The 20745-nt window shown below is 44.0% G+C and overlaps 1 protein-coding gene across 1 annotated transcript in view; it reads left to right on the top strand.

The window, feature by feature from the left end:
* Positions 1–20144, top strand: part of OASL (2'-5'-oligoadenylate synthetase like) — a 36374-nt gene extending 16230 nt beyond the window's left edge. The window contains exons 8-13 of the mRNA XM_081037787.1: positions 4095–4322; positions 7453–7735; positions 8819–8994; positions 14525–14766; positions 16977–17121; positions 18707–20144. Of these exons, the coding sequence (XP_080893913.1) occupies positions 4095–4322; positions 7453–7735; positions 8819–8994; positions 14525–14766; positions 16977–17121; positions 18707–19207 (1575 nt within the window). The 3' untranslated portion in view covers positions 19208–20144. The remainder of the gene's footprint in view (positions 1–4094; positions 4323–7452; positions 7736–8818; positions 8995–14524; positions 14767–16976; positions 17122–18706) is intronic.
* Positions 20145–20745: the final 601 nt, after the last annotated feature.

Genomic DNA, 20745 nt, shown 5'->3' with positions numbered 1-20745 from the left:
GATCATTTGCCAAAACAGTCACCCTCAAGCAAGCCCTTGCCTAATGCTCTGCTTCTGGGGGAACTCAAGCTAAGGCACTACTCAACTTGATGTATCTTTCTCCTGCCCCAAACTTAGCCCACCCCCTTCCTAACTACTGGCTCTTCTCCCTCCCCACCGAAACATGCTCAACTGGGTGGCATCCTGACAAACCATAAAGACAATACATTACCAACACCGTATTCCCTTTTCAAATCTTCAAGTGCTGTCCACTGTATTAGTGATCAAATAATTGAAAGCTGCTCAACTCTCTCTCATAGATTTCATGAAGCTGAATAGAAACCAATATGTAAGGCCTGAATGTTTATTGTTTGAACAACTTTTTATTGCCTTGACGTTCATTATCTGTCATCATAAACATATGGTAAACATTTGGAGCCTTACGTTATTGTTGACTGAAGTTTGTGAAATGACTACTCCTCTAAATTGCCATAATATGGGACTATTTAAGGACTGTGCACTACTATCAAACATCGGCAACATGGGGACTTTTCAAATAAAATATGTGGTGTTTTCCATTTGGGACTGGCCAGTTCGAAAGCTTCATTTAAAATGTGTCATGATTGAGGTTTTTTTTTCTCAAAATGATGTTTAAAACAAACACTCTCCACCCTGCCTCCTCCTCTAGCTCACACCCTGTCTTTCTCCTCCCTTTCATGGGAAACTTCTTGCAAGGCTTAGCTATACTCCTGGTCTCCCCCTCACTCCACTTACTCCCCAACCCACCCTAATGTGGCTTCTGCTCCCAGATCTCCCCTAAAACTGCACCCTCCATAGTGACCGGTGGCTTCTTGGATACTTCTCAGATCTCTATTTCTCGGCTTATCAGACACATGAGGCAATGTGGACAACGTTTTAAGCTCTCTGGTTTTGTCCCATCTCTTTGGCCACCCCATCTGGTACTCTGAGTTTCACTTTCTTCGCCCATCATTCAATTTTGGTATCAATCATCCTTCCTGAAAGCACCAATGACCCATCTGTGTGCTGCGGAAAACCTGTCCTGGAGGTGCTCATTTCCCTTATCACCTGTGGAGTGCCTCCAAATCACCATTCACAGATACACTTCTAGATCTCTCCCACTCCCATTTCTCCTTCCATCTTCCTCTCTTTGTTAATAGTACCCTCCACCTGTTACTCAAGGACCCAAGCCAGAGAGCCATCCCTATCTTCGCCCTGTCCCTCACCTCCTTCCTGTAGTCACCGAGTCCTAGCTCTACCCTTCCTCCAAAATAGACCTAGCATCCAACCCTTTCTCTCCACCTCCACTGCTTTGAGCCAAATCCAGGCTACCATTGCCTGTCACCTGGACCACTGCACAGTGTCCTGACACGTCTCGCTGCATCTACTGTTGCCTCCTGTAATCCATCCTCCCAACAGAAGCAGCCAGACCAATCTTTCCAGAATGCTAACTTCACCACTGGTCCCTCCCCTGATTTGCCACTGCCCTCAGGACAAAGCCAGAACAGATTCCTCCAGCATTTGACCTAGTGGGTCACTTTGTAAAATGGTGTCTCCACTTGACTTCCAAAACACCACTCTTGATTTTTCTTCCACCTCCTAAGCTACTCCTTCTCATTCTTCTTTGTTGGATTCTTGCAATGCTCCCAACCTCTTCATACTGTTAAGTGCTTCAGGGCTCAGTCTTTGGTCCTTTCTTTTTCTTGCTCTACACTCACTCCCTTGGTCACCCCATCCAGTCTTGTGGCTTTAAATATCTCTAGGCTGGGGGTTCCCAAATTTGTATCTCAAGCCCAGATTTCTTCTCTGAAATCCAGACTCATATACCCAACTCCTTATTCCATGTGGCTGTCTAAATAGACACCTCAAACTTCCGTTCCAAAATGGAGCTCCTGATCTGCAGGCCAATACTGCATTCTTCACTGGTCTTGCCCATCTAAGTTCAGGACAATTCCATACTTCCAGTTGCTAAGAACTAAGGCCTTGAAGTGGTCTTTAACTCTGATCTTTCTCTCACATTAGCCTCTATCCATTAGCAAGACCTGTCAGCTTTAGAGTCAAAATATACCCAATGAAATGCTATGATGTCTAGGACTCACTTCCAAATAAAACAAGAGAGGAGATGTGGATGGGGGTATAATTGAAACGAGATTGTCTACATGTTGATAAATGTTGAAGCTGGGTGATGGCCTATGGAGGTTCTTCTGATGATTCCACCTTATTTATGTTTGAAACTTTCAACAATACAAAAATTAAATCATACTGCTTCTCCCTACCTTCACTGCAACTAACCTGATCCAAGCCGCCATGATCTACTGTCTGGACTGTTGTAGTAGCTCCTTAACTGAACTCCTGCTTCTCTTCTCATCTCCACACCCACCCTCTGCTTTTCATCTAACCTTCCCCCAGAAGCTAGTGGGATTCTGTGAAACCTAAACTCAGACCATGTCCCTCCTCGGCTCGGAACTCCCTGATGGCTCCCCATTTCATTCAGAGTCAACATCAGAGTCTCAGGAATCTTCAAAATCCTACGCCATATTCTCCCCACTCTTTATCACTCAAACCTCAACCCCTCCTACTCCCCTCAATCGTTCCATTTCAGTCACACAGCTGTTCTTCACACCCACCAGGCACACTGCGGCCATGGGACCTCTGGTTCCTTCTGCCAAGAAGGGCCCTCTTCCCTCTGACATGTCGATGGCTCACTCTTCACCTCCTTCATGCCTTGGTAAAAATGTCTCCTTTCCAGGCCTTCTCTATCCACCTTATTTAAGACTGAACACTTACACACACACACACACACACACACACACACACACACACACACACACAACCTTTTAACCTCTTTCCCTGCTTTATTTTTCTACTTAGCATTTATCACCATGTTATTTACTATAATTTGATTTATCCTGCTGATCGTCTGTCTCTACTACCAGAATGTAAGCCCTCTGCAGGCAGGGAATTTTGCCTGTTCACTGATGTATCCTCAACCTAACTGGCACATAGTAGATGCTCAAAAAATGTTTGTTGAATGAATGAATGGCACTCAAAGATTCAACTCCTGCCCGCCTGCCCAGGCACATCTCTCACCTCTCCCCTCCTTACCCTCTATGCTGAGGCATATTTAACATTGGAGTCGTGGCACACATCTGGATGATTCACACTTCTCAGCTTTTACCCATGTTGCGCCCTCTTTCTGCTCCTGGCCACATCCTGAATCTTGAGGTTCATCTCAAGCAGGTGTGCACTGACACAACAGGTAACCTAAAAGAAACTCTTCTTTCTGGATTTCACCAGGTATCCATGCCTTTTTGTCTACCTGGCACATGTCACTCTCAGTATCTCTTGTCTGCCTCCCCCGCTGCTCGGAGAGCCCCTTGGGGCAGGAGCCCTGTCTCATTTTGTCTCCTTAGCAAAATATCTGGCATCTAGAAGACACTCAATAGATATTTAGAAAATGAATAATACCTCCATTTTCTAAGTGCTTTCCCTGCGCGATGTGTTCATGTTTAATTCGCATGACAACCTATGGGGTAGAGTGTTATCGTTAGACCCATTTTATGGATACGTCATGGGAGGGTCAGAGAGGTTAAGAGTCTGATAAAGGGCCAACTGGAACTTAGAGTTCTGTCAGCCTCTAGAGTTCCCAGTGCTCACCCCAACCGTGAACAAGTCGTTTTTCTTTCTGAACCTCAGTTACATATGGCAGGTAGGGTGACTGGATTGATTAATACCATCCAACTCTGACCTGCTGGGAGAGTTGCCTCCTCTAGGGTCAAACTCAAGCCAATTTCAGTTTCCAAACGTCATAAAATGGAAACTCACAAGATTGAGAATCGAAACCAAGAGCAGAAAGGTTGGCTGAAAGCCAAGCCTGTTAAGGTGGCCCGGGATCTTCCAGCCACGTCTGAATGTCCCTCTGTGTCCCTGCCGCAGCGAGGGGTCTCTAAGCAGGGAACCCCAGATCATTTCAATCACCCCTGGTTTCATCTCTACTGTGGACCTTTATTCCACAGGGTGCTGGAGGTCAGCTGAGGACGAGCCCCCTTAAAGAAGGGAGTGTCTGCCAGGAGCTGGGTAGAGGTGTGGCTATATAGCTGCCTAGCAGTGGTACTCTCAGGACAGAGATGGCACTGACCCCAGAACTGTATGACACCTCTGCCCCCAGGCTGAATTCCTTTGTGGCTCAGTACCTGCAGCCCAGCCGAGAATGGAAAGAAGAGGTGCTGGAGGCTGTGCGAACTGTGGAGCAGTTTCTGAGGGAAGAGACCTTCCAAGGGGAGCATGGGCTCAACCAGGATGTGCGGGTGCTGAAGGTGGTCAAGGTGAGACTGATGGCCCCTCCATCCCCAGGCCAGGGCCTGGTAAACCCAGCATGAAGTTCCTCATCCCTGATGATGCTGGGGACCTCTTGCCTTGTTATCCCTAGTCTATGCTGCTCACGTCTCAGGACACCCCACCTTAGCTCCCTGTACCCCACCACACTGCTGCCTTGAGCAGAACAAACCAGTAAGGAAGCCAATAATAGTTCACTTTTGGGGGTGCACTAGCCTATGTTAAGGGTAACATATATTATCTCTAATTTGTGTACCCTGTGAGTTAAGAACTATTCTTTTCCCAGTTTATGGATGAGTAAAATGGAGACTCAGAGACTTAAGATTCGGAACAACCAAATGTAATGCAAGGTCTTTGACTGGATCCCGGTGTGAATAGACCATCCATAAAATATAGTTTAGAAACAATTGAGGAAATTTTAATATGACCTGGATATTAGATAATATAAGGGAATCACTGTTGATTTTGTGAGGTGTAATAGTGTCGTGGTTATGAGAAGAAATGTTCTCTTTCGATGGATGCAAATGCTAAAGAATTTAGGGACAAAGTTTCTTGGTGTCTGCAATTTACTTTAATGTGGTTTAGATGAAGCTAATGCAGTGAGGCATTTAGATTTGTTGAATCTAACTGGCTGGATATATGAATATTCATTGTACTCTCTTCCTATGTTTCTATGTTTTAAATTTTTATTAATAAAAATGGTTTTTTTCATGAAAGCTCAGAAAGGTGAAGTGATTGGCCCAAAGTCACTCTACCACAGCTAGTGATGGAGCTGAAATTTGAACCAGGTCTTATCTAACTCCACAGCCAGGACTTCAGGCTGCCCCAGTGAGATTTTCCCCCCCAAGTCCTTCCTACAGCTGCCTCATGTCACCTCCTGTCATAGCTAAGATCAAAATTCAAGAGGGTCAAAACAAAAGCAGCCATGGAGAGATCAACAATTTCAGTCAATCCCTTGTTTAAACAATAAGAACACTGAGACACAGAGGGGTGTCCCAAGTTTACACAGCAAGCTGGTGACAAAGGCATGACTAGAATTAAGACCCCCTGATTCTGGCCCATGGCCCAGGGCTCTCTGCTTCTCTCTCCAGGGGCAGACACCTCAGGGAAGGATTTACAAACCTCAGAACCACATCTTTTCTTTATACCCACATCCAACACCGGAGTCTGAGGCCATACGATTTAGAAGTGAGAAACCACACATTCTGACATCAGGTAGACCCAGCGTTGATTGTTGGCTTCTTCCCTTCCTGGCTGTGTGACTGTAGATTTACCATCTTATCTCTCAAACCTTCGGTCTTCTCATGTGTAATGGAGGCATCATCATCACCATCATCTCTCCCTCATCAAACAAATGTGAAAGCAAGGTAAATGATTAGCACATCAAAAAACCAAAAAACCCACTGAAAGCATCATTATAAATTCTTGCCTAAGCTATCTTCTTGGTCTGAGGTGCCAGTCTGAGTCAGGCAGGCCCTTCCAGACCACCCCCCTGACAACTCTGGGGACAGGACGATGGTACAAACAGAATGAGTTTTGACAGCAGGAAATGACATTTACCCAGTCCTCAAATTCTGCCCACAAACCATATTCCCTTCAGCCCTTGAAACCATGAAATAATAGAGGTGCCCAAAAGAGGATAAAGTAATACTTTATTCAGCCTGTAACCCTTCCCCCCACCCTGAAAATCTGGTGAGCTGGGCTGGTCCACATGAGTGAATGCTTGTCTTCGAATGATTTGAGCTGAAATAGGTTCAAGCTGAAGCAAGTCATGAAACCTATTCTAGAACGTTCTTTCCTCCCTGTCTGGGTCTTACCATTAGCAAAGGCCATCAGAGGGATGTGCCCTTTATCCACACACAGGGAGCCATCCCCAACCCTCTCACATCGGGCAGAAACACTGAGTCTGAAGGCAAATAGAGAAAGAGAATAGAAAATGTAAGGGTAAAAAAGATGGCAGACTCCTCCTCAGAAGCAGGGCCTCACTTATAGACTTGGGTCATAAGGAGGAAAGAGGTGAGAGAACCGCACCCTGTGATCTGACTCCTTAATTGACTATGACTATGATTCCTGGCCAAGAGTCCACTGCAAGTTGATTAAACCCCCACTGCTTCAGTTTTCTCATCTGTGCATTAGGGATAATAATACGAGTACCCCCCTCAATCATTGAGTGTGAAGATGAGAAGATCTTCTATGAATAAAGGACTTTCAGGAGTGCCAGACCCAGTGAGTGCTCAACCTATGACCACTGGATTATAACCAGTGTGCAGTGATTCACCACCAGAAGAGGTAGCTGACCTGCGGTCTGTTCATCCCTAGCAATTCCACCTCTGGAGCCGGAGTGAGAAAGAAAGAAGGCCACAGAATTGTAGGGCTTTTGTATACCAGAAGCTGGAGAGCAAGCCCAGACTCTCAGAACATCAAAAAGATCCCTTCAACATCATCCAGCAACTTCAGTTCAGATGGGGCAACTGAATCCCCAGCCTCAGAAAGAAAGTTGTGAGCCAACAGACAAAGATGAAGAAGGGAAACATATTGCTGATTTCCTGTGTGCGAGGCACCACAGCAAGCTTTGGGCATACATTCTCTCACCTAATCCTCCCAGTAACCCAATGACTCATGTTCCATCATTTATCTCATTTTACACACTTAGGGTTCAGAATGATCGCACAGCTGAAAAACAAGGGCAAGAATCGAGGTCAAAATCAGACTGCCCCATTTCACAGCCAAACGCTCTTATCCACCAGGCAATCCTGCACCCTCTCCCCTTTTTTATTGTCATGAGTTTATTGAGACCCACCCCCCAGAATCGTCAAACAACCATGTGAAGTAGGCATCTGTATTCCCTTGGAAGAGACATAATGCTGCAAAAGACAGAGTCTCAGAACGATGCAGTGTAGCAAATGAGAAGCTTGGGCTCTTGAGTCAGGCTGTATACACTGCGAGCCTGGGCGAGTGTCTTATCCTCTTTGACATCTCAGTTTTCTCGCCTGTGAAGAGTGGGTACTGGTACTATTCACCCATCCGTCAGGGTTGTGGAGAGCATTAAGAGTGTAAAAACCTCAGGGATTGCCTGGCACCGGCAGTGACCTCAGGCTGACAGGATTCTGTGTTCCGCAGGTGGGCTCCTTCGGGAACGGCACAGTAATCAGGAGTAACACAGAGGTGGAGCTGGTGGTGTTCCTAAGCTGTTTCCACAGCTTCCAGGAGGCGGCCAAGCACCACCAAACTGCTCTGAGACTGATATGGAAACGGCTGTGGCTTTGCCAGGACCTGCTGGCACTTGGGCTCGAGGTCCTGGGGGTGGCCCAGGGAATCCCCGATGCTCTCGTCTTCACCATCCACACCAAGGAGACTGCGAAGCCCATCACTGTCACCATCGTGCCTGCCTACAGGGCGCTGGGTAAGAGGAGAGGTAACCCACCCAATTCACACACCTGCCTTTCCCGAGAGACTTGTAACTGCCTTCCCTCTCGTGTGTGGCCACATGCAGACACCTGCTTTCATCTATTCAACCCATGTCTGGTGCTGAGGGCTGGGCAACCACAGTGCGTGGTGCACGGGACTGACCCAACTCTGGCTGTCACAGGGCTCAACCTGGGAAACAGGTTGCTCAAGAATCACACAGATAAATACAGTGGTACCTCGGTTTTCGAATGTAATCCACGAGTTCTAAAATGTTGGAAAACAGCCAACAGCGAGGCCTCAGGATCTTGCACTCAGTGGAAACCGTGTGACATGTTCGACTTCTGAGTCATGTTCGAAAACTGAAGCATTTACTTCCGGGTTTACAGCGTTCATAAACCAAAATGTTCGTCAACGGAGACGTTGGAAAACTGAGGTACCACTGTGTATGATTGCAAGAGGAGGCGAGACCCATGGAGGGGAAGGATTTAGAAGAGTAACCTCAGGTGCTTCTGTAGCACTTACTACCGGTGCAGGTAGTGGTGGGGGAGGTGGGATGTCATTTCTGGGGCTTTTACAGAAGCAGACCCTGAGACAAGGGTTTGAGAACAAGTAGTCCCAGGAAAAGCTGGTAGGGAATAGGGGAGTGAGACAGAGAAAGGAAGGAGCATTCAAATCACCTGGGTGGGATGCATTCGTGAGGCAGGAGGCCTGCCACAGCAGCACACCTTTCAGCAAATGCACTCTCAGAGCCCAGCTCTCTTATCTGGAACTGGTCTCCCCTACAGTGATGGGAGGTTCAAACAAATGGCTGCAAGTGAGATCCAAACAGACATTAAGGGAAAGTGTTGGAGACGAAGACAACAGTCTCTGAGTAGACTGAGGATTTAAAAAACCCACTTTTGTTTCTCCAGAGGACAATCAACCAAGTCAAACCTTTATTCTCTTAGGCTAGGAGGTCTCTGGTTTCCCTGGAGTTATAGTCCAGTGAATTAGCAGGCTCTCAGGCACAGGCCACTGTAGCAACCTGGAGCTTCCTAAATGACACATTTCCCCCACCCTTTTCTTCCTCTCACCCCAGGGTCTTTGGTTACCAGCTCTCAGCCACACCCTGAGGTCTATGAGAATCTGATTGAGGCCTGCGGTTACCCTGGAAATTTCTCTCCATCCTTCTGCGAGCTGCAGAGAAATTTTGTGAAACATCGGCCAACCAAACTGAAAAGCCTTCTGCGGCTGGTAAAACACTGGTACCAGCAGGTGAGGGGGCTGCCGGGATGGGGGCAGCAGGGGGAGATGGTGGAAGAAGGGGAACAAAAGGCAGGAGCTAGATTTGTCACTTCAGGAAACTGCCTCAAGGAAAAATGGAAGTGGGGGCAGAAAGAGTGCTAGTCTTTTGAACTGTAAAGAGAAAGAGTGTAAAAGATGGAGGGGGGTGGAGATGCGCAGGAGGAGAAAAATAAGGAACGTACAGTATTTCAATAAACAAGTGTTTGTGATGCTCCAGTTACAGTCCTGGACATTACAGTTACTGGTTAATGTCAACTTCACTGGGATCTCTGCACGTTAATCTCAGCTGGTGAAGGACTAACAAATGGAAAGATTCGTTTATTTCTATCCTGCACCAATTTCCCCTCCAAATGATTGAGTTCCTTAATATCACGATCATTAACGAGTGAGTATAATCAAAGCAGCTACTTTTTAGAGTTCACATGTGATGTCTGCATGGGACCATGTGTGTTTCAAAATATCAAAAGGACACCTGAAATTAATGTAATGTTGAATGTCAACTGTAATCGAAAAAGGAAAAGAATGTTAAGGGAAATCAGTATATCTCTTTAAGATACAAGTCAGGACATATATATATTTATTCCTGGAGAGATTTTTCAGAATGAAGTGTATATTCTGCATTACTTACTTTGTAGTTTTTAAATAAAAATTTATATAAGGTTTATGTTTTAAAAATCCAGATGAACAGAGTTATCTAAATTTATAAAAGGAGGATTCAGAAACAAACACAAAACTTAGAAAAATTAAAATATGCTTTCTTATTTTAAAAAATAGTAGAGATTTCAGATTTCAGAAGGACTCAGTTAAAAAAGAATAAATGTATTGAAAGATAAAAATCAGAAAATTACCAAGGTTAGTGAGTTTGCAGTTAGTCTGTTCTAACTAACTGGGGGGAAAACAGCAAATTTCTTACATGATTTTCACACCAAACCAAAGTTGTGATATATCTTCAGACATTAGCATTGCCAAAGCCAAGAATAAAATTGGTTTTGTTGATAAGTCATTTACAGGAAACGATCCAAGATTTTGTGGGTTTGAAGAACTGGAACTCAGCAGGGTGTCCCTTTGCTTTATTTGTCTGTTTGTTTGTTTCAAGGTGCAAAGTATTTCCTTCCTGCATACAAGTATGATATGCATGTTTATTTGTAATGTCTACGGGATAATATATCAACTTTCCTTCTATAGCTCTCCCTTTTGTTCAAGCCTCTGCTCCTAAGACTACATATAGTTTTATAAAACAGTGTTCTGATTCAGTATTATTAATTTGATGTTTTATTGGACAAGGTTTACTTAGCTGAGTGTTACAAGATGTGTTGTACATAAGAGAACAATGATACATAAAGAGCTCATATTGTGTGGTGAACAAAACCAGAGTCCCAAGATGCTAAAAAGGTTAATAGTTCGTCTTTGTCTGGAGTTTTTTGTAAAGTCCTTGGTGACATTATTGACTTTCATGGCTCAGTAGTATTTTATTGTTCTTACTAGTTCATGTACTGGCATCAGGGACCAAAGAAGCATGTTGAGAAGACAGAACTGGTATACTGAATTTAAAATATGCAGATTATGACCTGTTGAAGGAGGGGGAACAAGCCACCACCTGGGGTCCGCAAGTCTAGCTCCTTCAGCATCTGAGCTTCCACTTTGGGGAAGGGCAACACACTGCTGGGTCAGGCACAGTTTCAATATAACCACACAAAGGAAGTAGTCACCAGATTTATTACCTACAGATCCCAGAAGCAAGGGGGCACAATGAGCCCAGGGGAAGGGCTTGTCCTTCATCCCAGGTCACGTCTCAGGTCAAGAGCTAACAGGGTAGCAAGCACTTATTACTTACAAGGTGGCTGGGGTGGAGGTCACTGACTATTCCCAAGCTTAACTTATTTTGAAAGATGCCCTGGGAAAAGCAACGCAAGAACTTATGGCGGGAATCCTAAACTCAAGTTCTATCTCAAAGCCCAGACTCTGGGTATAAGCAGGGTTATACTATAAAAATGCTGAGGCAGCAACCCAGAAAAACAAAGTTGTTTTCCAAGAGTTTCAAAAAACTGAGAAAAACAAAAATTATTTTTCTCATCACAGGAACATGTCATTTAACTTCTCTAGGTTTCGTCTGTCCAATCTTTTTTTTCTATTTTTTATTAGTTTCAGGTGTATAAAACAACAAAGTGAATAGACAAAGTGAGATACCTCACAAAGTAATAACCCCAATAAGTCTATTACCCATCTGACACTGTAGAGAGTGAATAGAATAGTGTTGACTATATTCCCTATGCTGTACCATACAAGTATATAAAAATATGGAACCCTTCACGGATGTGCATGCCATCCTTGTGCAGAGGTCATGCTAACCTCTATATTGTTCCATTTTAGTATATATGCTGCCAAAGGGAGCATTTGTCTGCCCAATCTTTTCTTTCTTTCTTTTTTTTTTATAAAATAAATGTTTTTTATAAACATTTATTTCTTTCTCACCCCTTTGGAGCCTGGAAGCCCAACATCAGGGTGCCAACAGGGTTGAATTCTGGTCAAGGCCCTTTTCTACATTACAGATTGCCGACTTTTCTCTGTGTCCTGACATGGTCTGTCCGGACAGTCCGGAAGGGGCTGGTCTGTCCAATCTTAACTGTGAGGCTGTCACTGAACTCAGAGAGGTCCGAGGTTGTTCATGCTTACTCATGGCCTGCCAAAAAAAGTGTTCTTGTTACTGTCTGTAATGCTGGCTTTCATCAGCCTTACCGCAGGATCAGGTCAGTATTAGGAGGGACTTTATAAGCATGATTTCCACCTGGGAAGATCAGGCCTTGATTTTTTTTTTTTTTTTTTTTTGCCAACAAACTGATGTTTACTTTTTTATATTTTCAAGTATTTTGATGCAGTTTCTGGGAACAAGATGGGATATTCCCCAGTGTTTTAGTTGAGCTTTTGACATAAGTTTTTTGTTTGTTTTGAGGGATTTTTTGTTGTTGTTGCCATTTTAAGTGTACAATTCAGTGGCATTCATTACATTCACAATGTTGTGTAAACACCATCACTATTTATTTCCTGAACTTTTTCATCATCCCAAACAGAAACTCTGTACCGGTTAAACAGTAAGTCCCCATTCTACCCTCTCTCCAGCCCCTGGTAACCACCATTTCTACTTCCTGTCTCTATGAGTGTACCTATTCTAGCTCCCTCATATAAGTAGAATCACACAACATTTGTATTTTCGGTCTGTCTTATTTTGTCCTTGATTCTCAATAGTGGAATTGATTATCATACCTAGTTGGATGAGATTTCTGGCATCAATACAAATTTATTTATAAATTTGATTTTTTATTATTGAATTACTGGTAAATTGATTTATCTAATTCTATCCTAGTAGGAAGGAGGACATATTTGTACTGAACTTATTATGTAAATACTTCATAGTCATAAAAAAGAACTTAATAAAATTACTTTGTGAATATTTAACCATCATCTCAAATAGTTTTGTAAGCAGAGCCAATGTATATATGATTATTTTACAGAACAATTATCTTTGTTTTTCTGAGGAATTGTTACTTTGCAATCTAAAGCAGGACTTTTTATAGGAATTTTTTATTCTGAGGTGTTAGTTGGAATAATATGTCATTCAAAGAATGTTTAATCTTAATTTGCACAAGTATGGCCCTATATTGAGGACAGGAGATAAATTAAGAAAAAAGAAAGGGTTATTTTCTTACATATCCATCAAAAATAGTATATTAACCTGGGTAATTAATTCTTGTTTTATTGATCCTTGGTTAAGCAATCTGTTTTTATGAAGTCATGTCATCCACTTCTGGAATAAAAGAGTCTGATGAAATTCTGATTCAGTCCCCTTTGGTGAGGATATGAGCCTTTATCCCTGAATTAATTCCCAATTACATTCTATAAATTTCCTATAGTGCAGTGGGGAGAAAGGGATCTGCCCACAGATAGATTATATTATAATCAGATCATTTTTTCTTTATTTATATACATAAAGACAAAAAGAACTAACAGTATTGGTTTTACTACTTTAATTACTGGCCAAAAATAAACACAGCATAAAACCTACCCATCAGTGAGCTTCTAATTTTATAAGGCTGTTTTCCAGGAGTCACATACACACACAGAGACAAATTTTTGATTAGTTAAGATTTGGTCTGGAATGTTAAGTGTGAATTCACAAAAAGTTATAAAAACAAATTCATTAGTTTATGAGTAAATTTGAATTCAATTAAAAATGTTTTTAAAAGTCAATGATAAAGTTGTTTTTGTTTATAAGTCAGTAACTTATAGGAAAGTCTCAAGTTTTATTTATTTTGGAGACTAGAACTAGATAAGATGATCCTGGTTTTGTTTGTTTGTTTCAAGGTCAAAATGAGTTTCCCCCCCCCTTTCTGGGATATGATATAATACTTATTTCTAATAGCCACAGGAAAAGATGTGGATTTTGCTTCCACAGACCAAATAGCTGGATGTTTGACAAAATTTTTTCACTTTCTAGCTGAATATTAGAGAGGTTCTTTAGACAAGAGGTGACTGGTATCAGTTAAGATGCTTGCTTTTGCCAGTAACAGAAAAACAGGAAAAGCAAGTCAAACTGGTTTAGACAATATAGAGAATTATCAGCTCATGTGTGAAACCATAAGGGGGGGCGGGGGAAGGCAGGTGTCAAATACTGTTTGGTGAGGGCTCCAGCTCTGTTTCTCTGTAATAATCTCAGCTTCAATTTCCTCTATCTGTCATCTTGATCCTCAGTCTTGTTTCCCTCACAATGGCAAAATGGCCACAATTCTTCCTGTCCTCACATCCACACACGAGAGCGTTTCTCTTCTTTCAATCACTGAATGAAAGAACTAGATTTGACTCAAATTGAGCGAACTTAGATCACAAGGCTTCTCTTGAACCAATCATTTGGCAAGAGGAATGGGTTTACAGTGATGACCCTGTCCAGTCAGGACCCATCCTGGAGTTGACATTGGGGTCAATCCCATCTAAACAGTATGGCCTCTATACAATAAAGAAGGAAAAAAGGCCTGCTAGAGAGGCAACCCCAGTGTTCACCACAGAATCTCAACTATTTCCTAGTTCTGTAATTCCCCCAGCCCACATCCTTTCTTTTTTCTTTTTTTTTCTCCCCTCTTTAGCTAAGAAGCCTTTTCTTTAAAGGAAACTTTTCAGAAGCCCAATACATTAAATTGGGTTAAAATGGAGCTGCTTAGGCTGGGATCCTGGTGGCAGAGCTCAACCTGCTCACTCCTTGGGACACGTCTTCATAACTCCATTCCAGGAGTTATGTCCAGCACAGTTTGAAACCCACTGTACTAACCTATCTCACTGTACTAAAATGGGGAAACCCACTTAAGGCCAGAGAGGGAAACTGACTTGGCCAAGATTATACAGCCAGTAGATAACATTGCTGAGGTGAGAACTTGGATTTTCCAGTTTCGGGTCCGGTGCCATCCTGACGCAGAATCTTGGGGTCTCTTTCTTTTTTCATCTCTTTCAACAGTATGTGAAAGCCAAGTGCCCCAGGGCTATGCTGCCCCCTCTCTACACCCTCGAGCTACTGACCATTTACGCCTGGGAAATGGGTACACACGGGGATGAGAATTTCAGTTTGGACGAAGGCCTCGCCACTGTGATGGAACTGCTCAAGGAGTACGAGTTCCTCTGTATCTACTGGACCAAGAACTACACTTTCCAGAACCCAATCATCGAGGATTTTGTCAGAAAAGAGTTCAAAAGACAGAGGTACTGGGTCCCTGCTTGCCAACCACATCTCAGAGAGAAAAGAAAGAGAATGGAGGGAAAGGAGGTATGGAGTTTTAGAGGAGGGCTTTATTAAGTAGTATGGTTGCACCGAAGTCTCATGCTGACACAGTTAACAGTATGCCCACCTTTCAAAATTGGCAGGGGCCTTAGCAGCTAGGAGTTTTTCCTTGTTTCTCTAGCCACTACTCAACACTACTGTAACCCTCTTACCCGCCGAAGGCCATTTCAGTGCTTCTTAGTGACAGCATGGGAAAGTGGAAAGAATCATGAAGACCCAGGTTTAATCCCAGCTCTGCCTTTTTCTCACTTCTGTGAGCCTCAGTCTCTCCTCCGTAGAACAGGAGTAACGGGCACCAGCAATGCAGGACTGTTGTAAGGGTTGGAGAAAGCACATGCAAAGGGCCTCCAGTATCTAGCCCAGGGTGGATCCTGGATAAATGCTCACTATTGTAGCGTGTGCTACGGGGGTATCCCCCTGGGCCTTTACCATTTCCATGCTGACTGGCTCAGCCTCCCACCGTCAGCACCTCCAACTGCTCCCTTGCCTGCTGGAAGCTGGGGAATAACGACCCAAGGCCCCGCCCATCTCAGATGGAAGGACTCTGTCTGGGTCGTGTGCGCTTCGCGGGTTCCTAGCATCCCTCCAATTGCCCACAGTGGTGATAACCTCGATACATACCCTTTCCTGGTGTCCTTCCCCCCTCCCTTCTCACTTTCTCACTCTGTTGGCGCTTTCTGGCATCTCCTTCCAAATAAACCACTTGCACTCAAATCCTTACTTATCTTGGGATCTGCTTCTGGGAGAAGCCAGCCTGAGGCAACTCTTTATATTAGAATCTCTAAGTCAGTGGAAGCAATATCACAAGAATGTTTATTGCTCTCTTTTGTGAGTGTTGGGTTTGGTTGTTTTGGGTTTTCTTACTTACAAAGTAGACAAACCTGGTCTCCTTATGTAAAGAACATGGATTATAAGGATGCCCAGAAAGTTGAGTTTGGAAAACCATCGAGACCTGTGGCAAACCTATAGACTCTTTCTCTGTCACTCTCTCTTTCTGCCCACCTGCTCTTTCCTCTCTGCTCTTGCTTCTCTCTTCACACCTGCCCTGCTTCCCTCTTACTCCCAGTTGGTGAGGCACCTCCATCATCCCTGATCCAAATTCCAGAGGGAACCAGTCTGATCACTGGGCACAGGCCCTTTGTGACAGGTCCCCTGGTGGGTCACTTTGCGTCAGACGACCCCACCCCATAAGATGGCCTGACTCTTCTACCTGACAGGATGATTTCAGGGAGCCAGGGATGTGGAGAGTAGCAAGGATGCAGCCTAAAATGTTCAGTTCACTCCAACAGCCTGCCATCACATTGTGTCACATAACGTCACAGCTCCCTCCTAAGTCAAAATCTCCTGGAGTACAAGGGCCAGCTCTTCTCATGGACTCGGCATCCAATACATGCGGTCACCCCAAGCAACCCAAAGAGGCTATTAGACCCCCTTTAAGCCAACATTCTTTAAAATATTAATTCAACATTTATACAGAAAACAGGCATTTGGCAGCAGCCCAACCTCTCCTGTGTTGAGGCAGCAGAGTTGGGTAAGCTAGTTGTGCCACCCAAGAGAGGTCTGTGCCTCAGTTTCCTCATTTGTAAAATGGGTCGATAACAACAACAACAGTAATAATAACACTAATCCCTACCTTATAGAATTAGTGTAACGATTAAAATAGGTTAATTCACATAGGCTTTGGCCAGGTGCCCTATAAATATCAGTAGTTGGGGGTGGTGTTACCCAAAGCAATTTAGCAGCTCTAGCCTCCAACTCATGTAGCCTGTCAGCAAAATAAAGTCTCTGAACTTAAGAAACTTAAGTCTTAAGTTCAGACTTAAGACACCTGAGTGGGCATCTGTCATTGCTTCGGCATGCCTTTTGGCGTCTCACCCCTACACACACACACACCACCAAAATTTCTTACAAACACCTAGCGTACTCTCCCCAAGAGGAGTTCTTGCAAATTTAACAGTCTCTATCCTGTTACTCTCCAGCAATGTTTCTGGGCCCTCCTGGACTGATGGCCCGGGGTTCTGGGTAAAGCAGATGCTCAGGGACTTGAAGAAATGACGGACAAGAAGGCTTCTTTCTGACTTGCAGTCCTCCAAATCAGAAAGAGCCTGAGCAGCCACTCTCTGTGTTGCAGGCCCATCATCCTGGATCCAGCAGATCCAACCCACAACGTGGCAGAAGGCTACAGATGGGACATAGTCGCTCAGAGGGCCCGCCAGTGCCTAAAACAGGACTGTTGCTATGACCAGGAGAACCCAGTCCCCAGCTGGAATGTAAAGGTAATGGCTCCTCTCGGGCTGGCTGCCAGGGGCTTGAAGCCCAGAATGAGAGAACTGCATAGTGTTAACTTATTTATTTCTGCATCAATGGAGCCCACAGGGCATTCGAGTCAGACCGTTTGAGGCCTGGCTGCACCACCCACCAACTCGGTGGGGAAATTATTCAACAGTCAGAGCCTCCGATTCTTTACCTTTAAATTCTTGTTCTCCTTTTCTTTCTTCTTCCCATAACCGATCAGAGCATCAGTTCCATGCTCCCGATCATTCTTTGCATGAGCCGAGCCCAGGCAAGTTAATTCCATCCGCTGTTTTGTGCCAGCACTAGGCTTGGCAGGCAGGGGGTGGGGGGCAAAGGGGCAACGGAAATAAGACACGGACCCTACCCTCAAGAAACCGACCATATTCTGTTAGAAAGCAAATCCCTGAAATAAACTTGCACAAAACTGCAAGAAAGAATTACCAGAGAAGATACTCAGGGAACAAAAAAATGCTACATAATAGATGGTATAATGGGGATACCAAACCTACAGGACAGGCAAGGGTCATAATAATCTATTTTATTCACATTGTACTTTACAATTTGCAAAGCACTTATCCAGGGACAATTGTGTAAAGTAGAAAGGTCAAGTACTATTATTGTTATTATTATTATTATTATAATTATTATTATTATCTTTATCATTATCATAATTTTACAGATGAGGAAACTGAGGCTCAGAGAGATTAAATTAATTAATCAAGGTCACACTGCTAAGAGGCAGCAGGATTCACTTCCAAGGTCTTTGTGTGGCTTTGAAAATGGAAAATAATTATCTCTAAAGTCACCGGAAAAGATTCTTTGAAGCAGATAGGGCTTGACATGGGCCTTAAAAGCCAGGGAGGGATATAGACACTCCATCCACATAGAGGGTCTGGGTGGGAGGCGAGGGGTAAAGGAGGGAAGGTGTATGCCGGAAGTCAAAGCAGAGGCTCTCTAATCAAGTGCAGAGATTACAAACTGGGAACCCACCAACCACATGACGCCCACAGATGGGCTAGAAAGCATATGCCTCTGAATGCTTTCTGAATATAAAAACATCATGCAAATCTTTTTATCTTGAAAAATCAGAAGGCTTGGCAATGCTGGGCCTCTATCTATCCCTTCTTGAAAGGATCAGCTAGAGGGTTGGCTCTCCCCAGTACATTCCAGGTACATTCCTCAGCCACCTGGGATTCTTGGGCCCTTGAGTGCAGCCTCTGATAGTGAAAAACAGATGTTGGAGTCTGACTGATGGCAGTTCAAATACCTGCTCTGCTCCTTACTACCTCTGTGGTGTTCAGTAAATCACTAAACCCTGCTCAACCACGGTTTCCTCATCTGTAAAATGGGATAATAAGGAGAATCAACCTTGTAGGGCTGCTAGGAAAATAAAATGCATTAAGAAGCGTATAAAAGACACCAGGCACAGGGCCTGGAAATTGGTTGGCACTCCCTAAAGTTTGCTTCTGCTGGTGGTGATGTTGAAAGATGAGGACAGATGAAGGGAACTTTTGCATGTGAGACAGAGAGTGTGAACTTAACCCCTCTCTCTCCTCTCCCTTGCAGAGTGCACGAGACATCTGGGTGACAGTGGAACAGTGGGGTCACCCAAATTTGATCCTCGTAGTGAACCCTTATGAGCCCATAAGAAAGGTTAAAGAGAAGATCCAACTGAGCCGGGGCTCCTTGGGCCTGCAGCATCTGTCCTTCCAGACACCTGGCAGTGAACGGCAACTCCTCCGCAGCCACAACTGCCTGGCTGATTTTGGGATCTTCCTGGACACTCCCATCTTTCTGCTGGAGACAGTCTTCCCCGAAATCCAGGTCTTTGTGAAGAATCCAGATGGTGGGAGCCATGCCTATGCCATTGACCCCAAAAGTTGCATCATGGCCCTGAAGCAGCAGATAGAAGACAAGCAGGGGCTGCTCAGAAAGCAGCAACAGCTGGAGTTTCAGGGCCTGCAACTGCAGGATTGGTTGGCTTTCACAAGCTATGGTATTGAGGACAGCGACACCCTCATCCTCTCCGAGAAGAAAGCCAGAGATGTTCCATTTCCATATAGCTAATTTACTCTGGGAAACCTCCCTGTATGGTTCTACTCTGTCACCCAGGACTCATCCTATCAACCACTCCTTCCAGCTGTCTGCTGGGGAGGTCCCATGGCTTCACCAGCTTTGTAAATAGTTATCCTAGCGCTCCTTTCCAGTGGAGGAATGAGGAACGCTGTGAGACTAGATATACAAGTGGATAATGGCCAGACCGTATACGACAATAGAACTCTGACCCACAACCTCTGCAGCTACCAGCCCGGGAAGCCAAACCACCACCTGTGCAGCAATCAATCCAAAACTTTCAGGACTTAGTCAACAACTGCCTGCTACCCTAATTCCCCCCTGCCAGACAAGCTCTCTAACCAATCACACAGGATGTCCTGCTTCCTGATAGCCCGCCTCCAGCTTCCCCATGCCATGAACTTCAGTTAGGGCACGCCTGAAGCCTTCTCTTTTTCCCACTATAAAATTTTCCCACTCTTCTGCCTGCTTTTGAGTCTCTGCCAAATGCAAGGGGATGGTGGCTGACTCCCTTGCTATAACAAGTTGGGAATAAATAACCTTTGTTCATTCTCTTTTGGATGGTCTTCATTTTGTTCCACAGATGCTAATGCTGTCTTAGTGATTATCGCTTAATCCTTTGAACCTCTCAACTCTGGGAAGTGAAAACTGTAGGGAAACTGAGACAAAGAGAGGCAAAATCTGGGAGAGCAAGGATGACGCAATATTTTTAAAAACCCTCAACTCTTGAAGTACACACACAAACAGTATCTAATGTTCCAAGGACTTCAGGAAAAAAACAGCGTCTTTATTATCAAAGGACATCATGTGATTATGTTTACTTCAATCAACCAATAAAGAGATTCCTTTTTTTCCCTCCCCTTTTGCCCTGCTTTCTTATGGACTATTCATTTACCATAGAATATAAAATATACTTTATGATTGATTCTCAACAGCCTCTGGGCAATTTATCCATAGTAATCTGCCTAATTCCCACCTCTTTTTGCCTTCAGGGACAGAAGGAATGCCTCTTTTCCATAGCATAGACAGGCAAGACCACCCCATATCTTTGTATCCTTTATAATGCCCACATTGTGGTGGGCACAGCCCACATTGTAGGTAGTGGGCATATTCTTGTTTTTAAAAAGGAATGAATAAGTCACCTTTCTCTCTTTTGTAATAGAAAAGACCGAGGCCAGAAAGTTTATTTTAGTAAAAATTTTGACACACTTAGTTTCAAAGATAAAACATGAAGAAAAGCATTCCAAAGACAAAAGTGATTTTGTTCATCCTTCATAGTGGAGTATTCCATGAAACAACACAAATTCTAATGTGTTGGTCTTGAGTGGGTTCTAGGGGTCAGTATTGAAAATTTTCCAATGTGCAAGCAGAATGCGGAAGTCCTAACCTAGAAAAAAACTGCCCAATGTTTCCCAAACCCTACTATGCATTACAATCACCTGGGATTGTGCCTCTCAAACTTTATTCAAATCACCTGGAGATCTTATTTAAATACAGGTTGTGGTTCAGTAGGTCTAAACTGAAGCCAGGAC

The sequence above is a fragment of the Rhinolophus hipposideros genome, assembly GCF_964194185.1.
Source record: "Rhinolophus hipposideros genome assembly, chromosome: 24".
Lineage (NCBI taxonomy): Eukaryota > Metazoa > Chordata > Mammalia > Chiroptera > Rhinolophidae > Rhinolophus > Rhinolophus hipposideros.
This window is presented reverse-complemented; position numbering and strand designations above follow the sequence as displayed.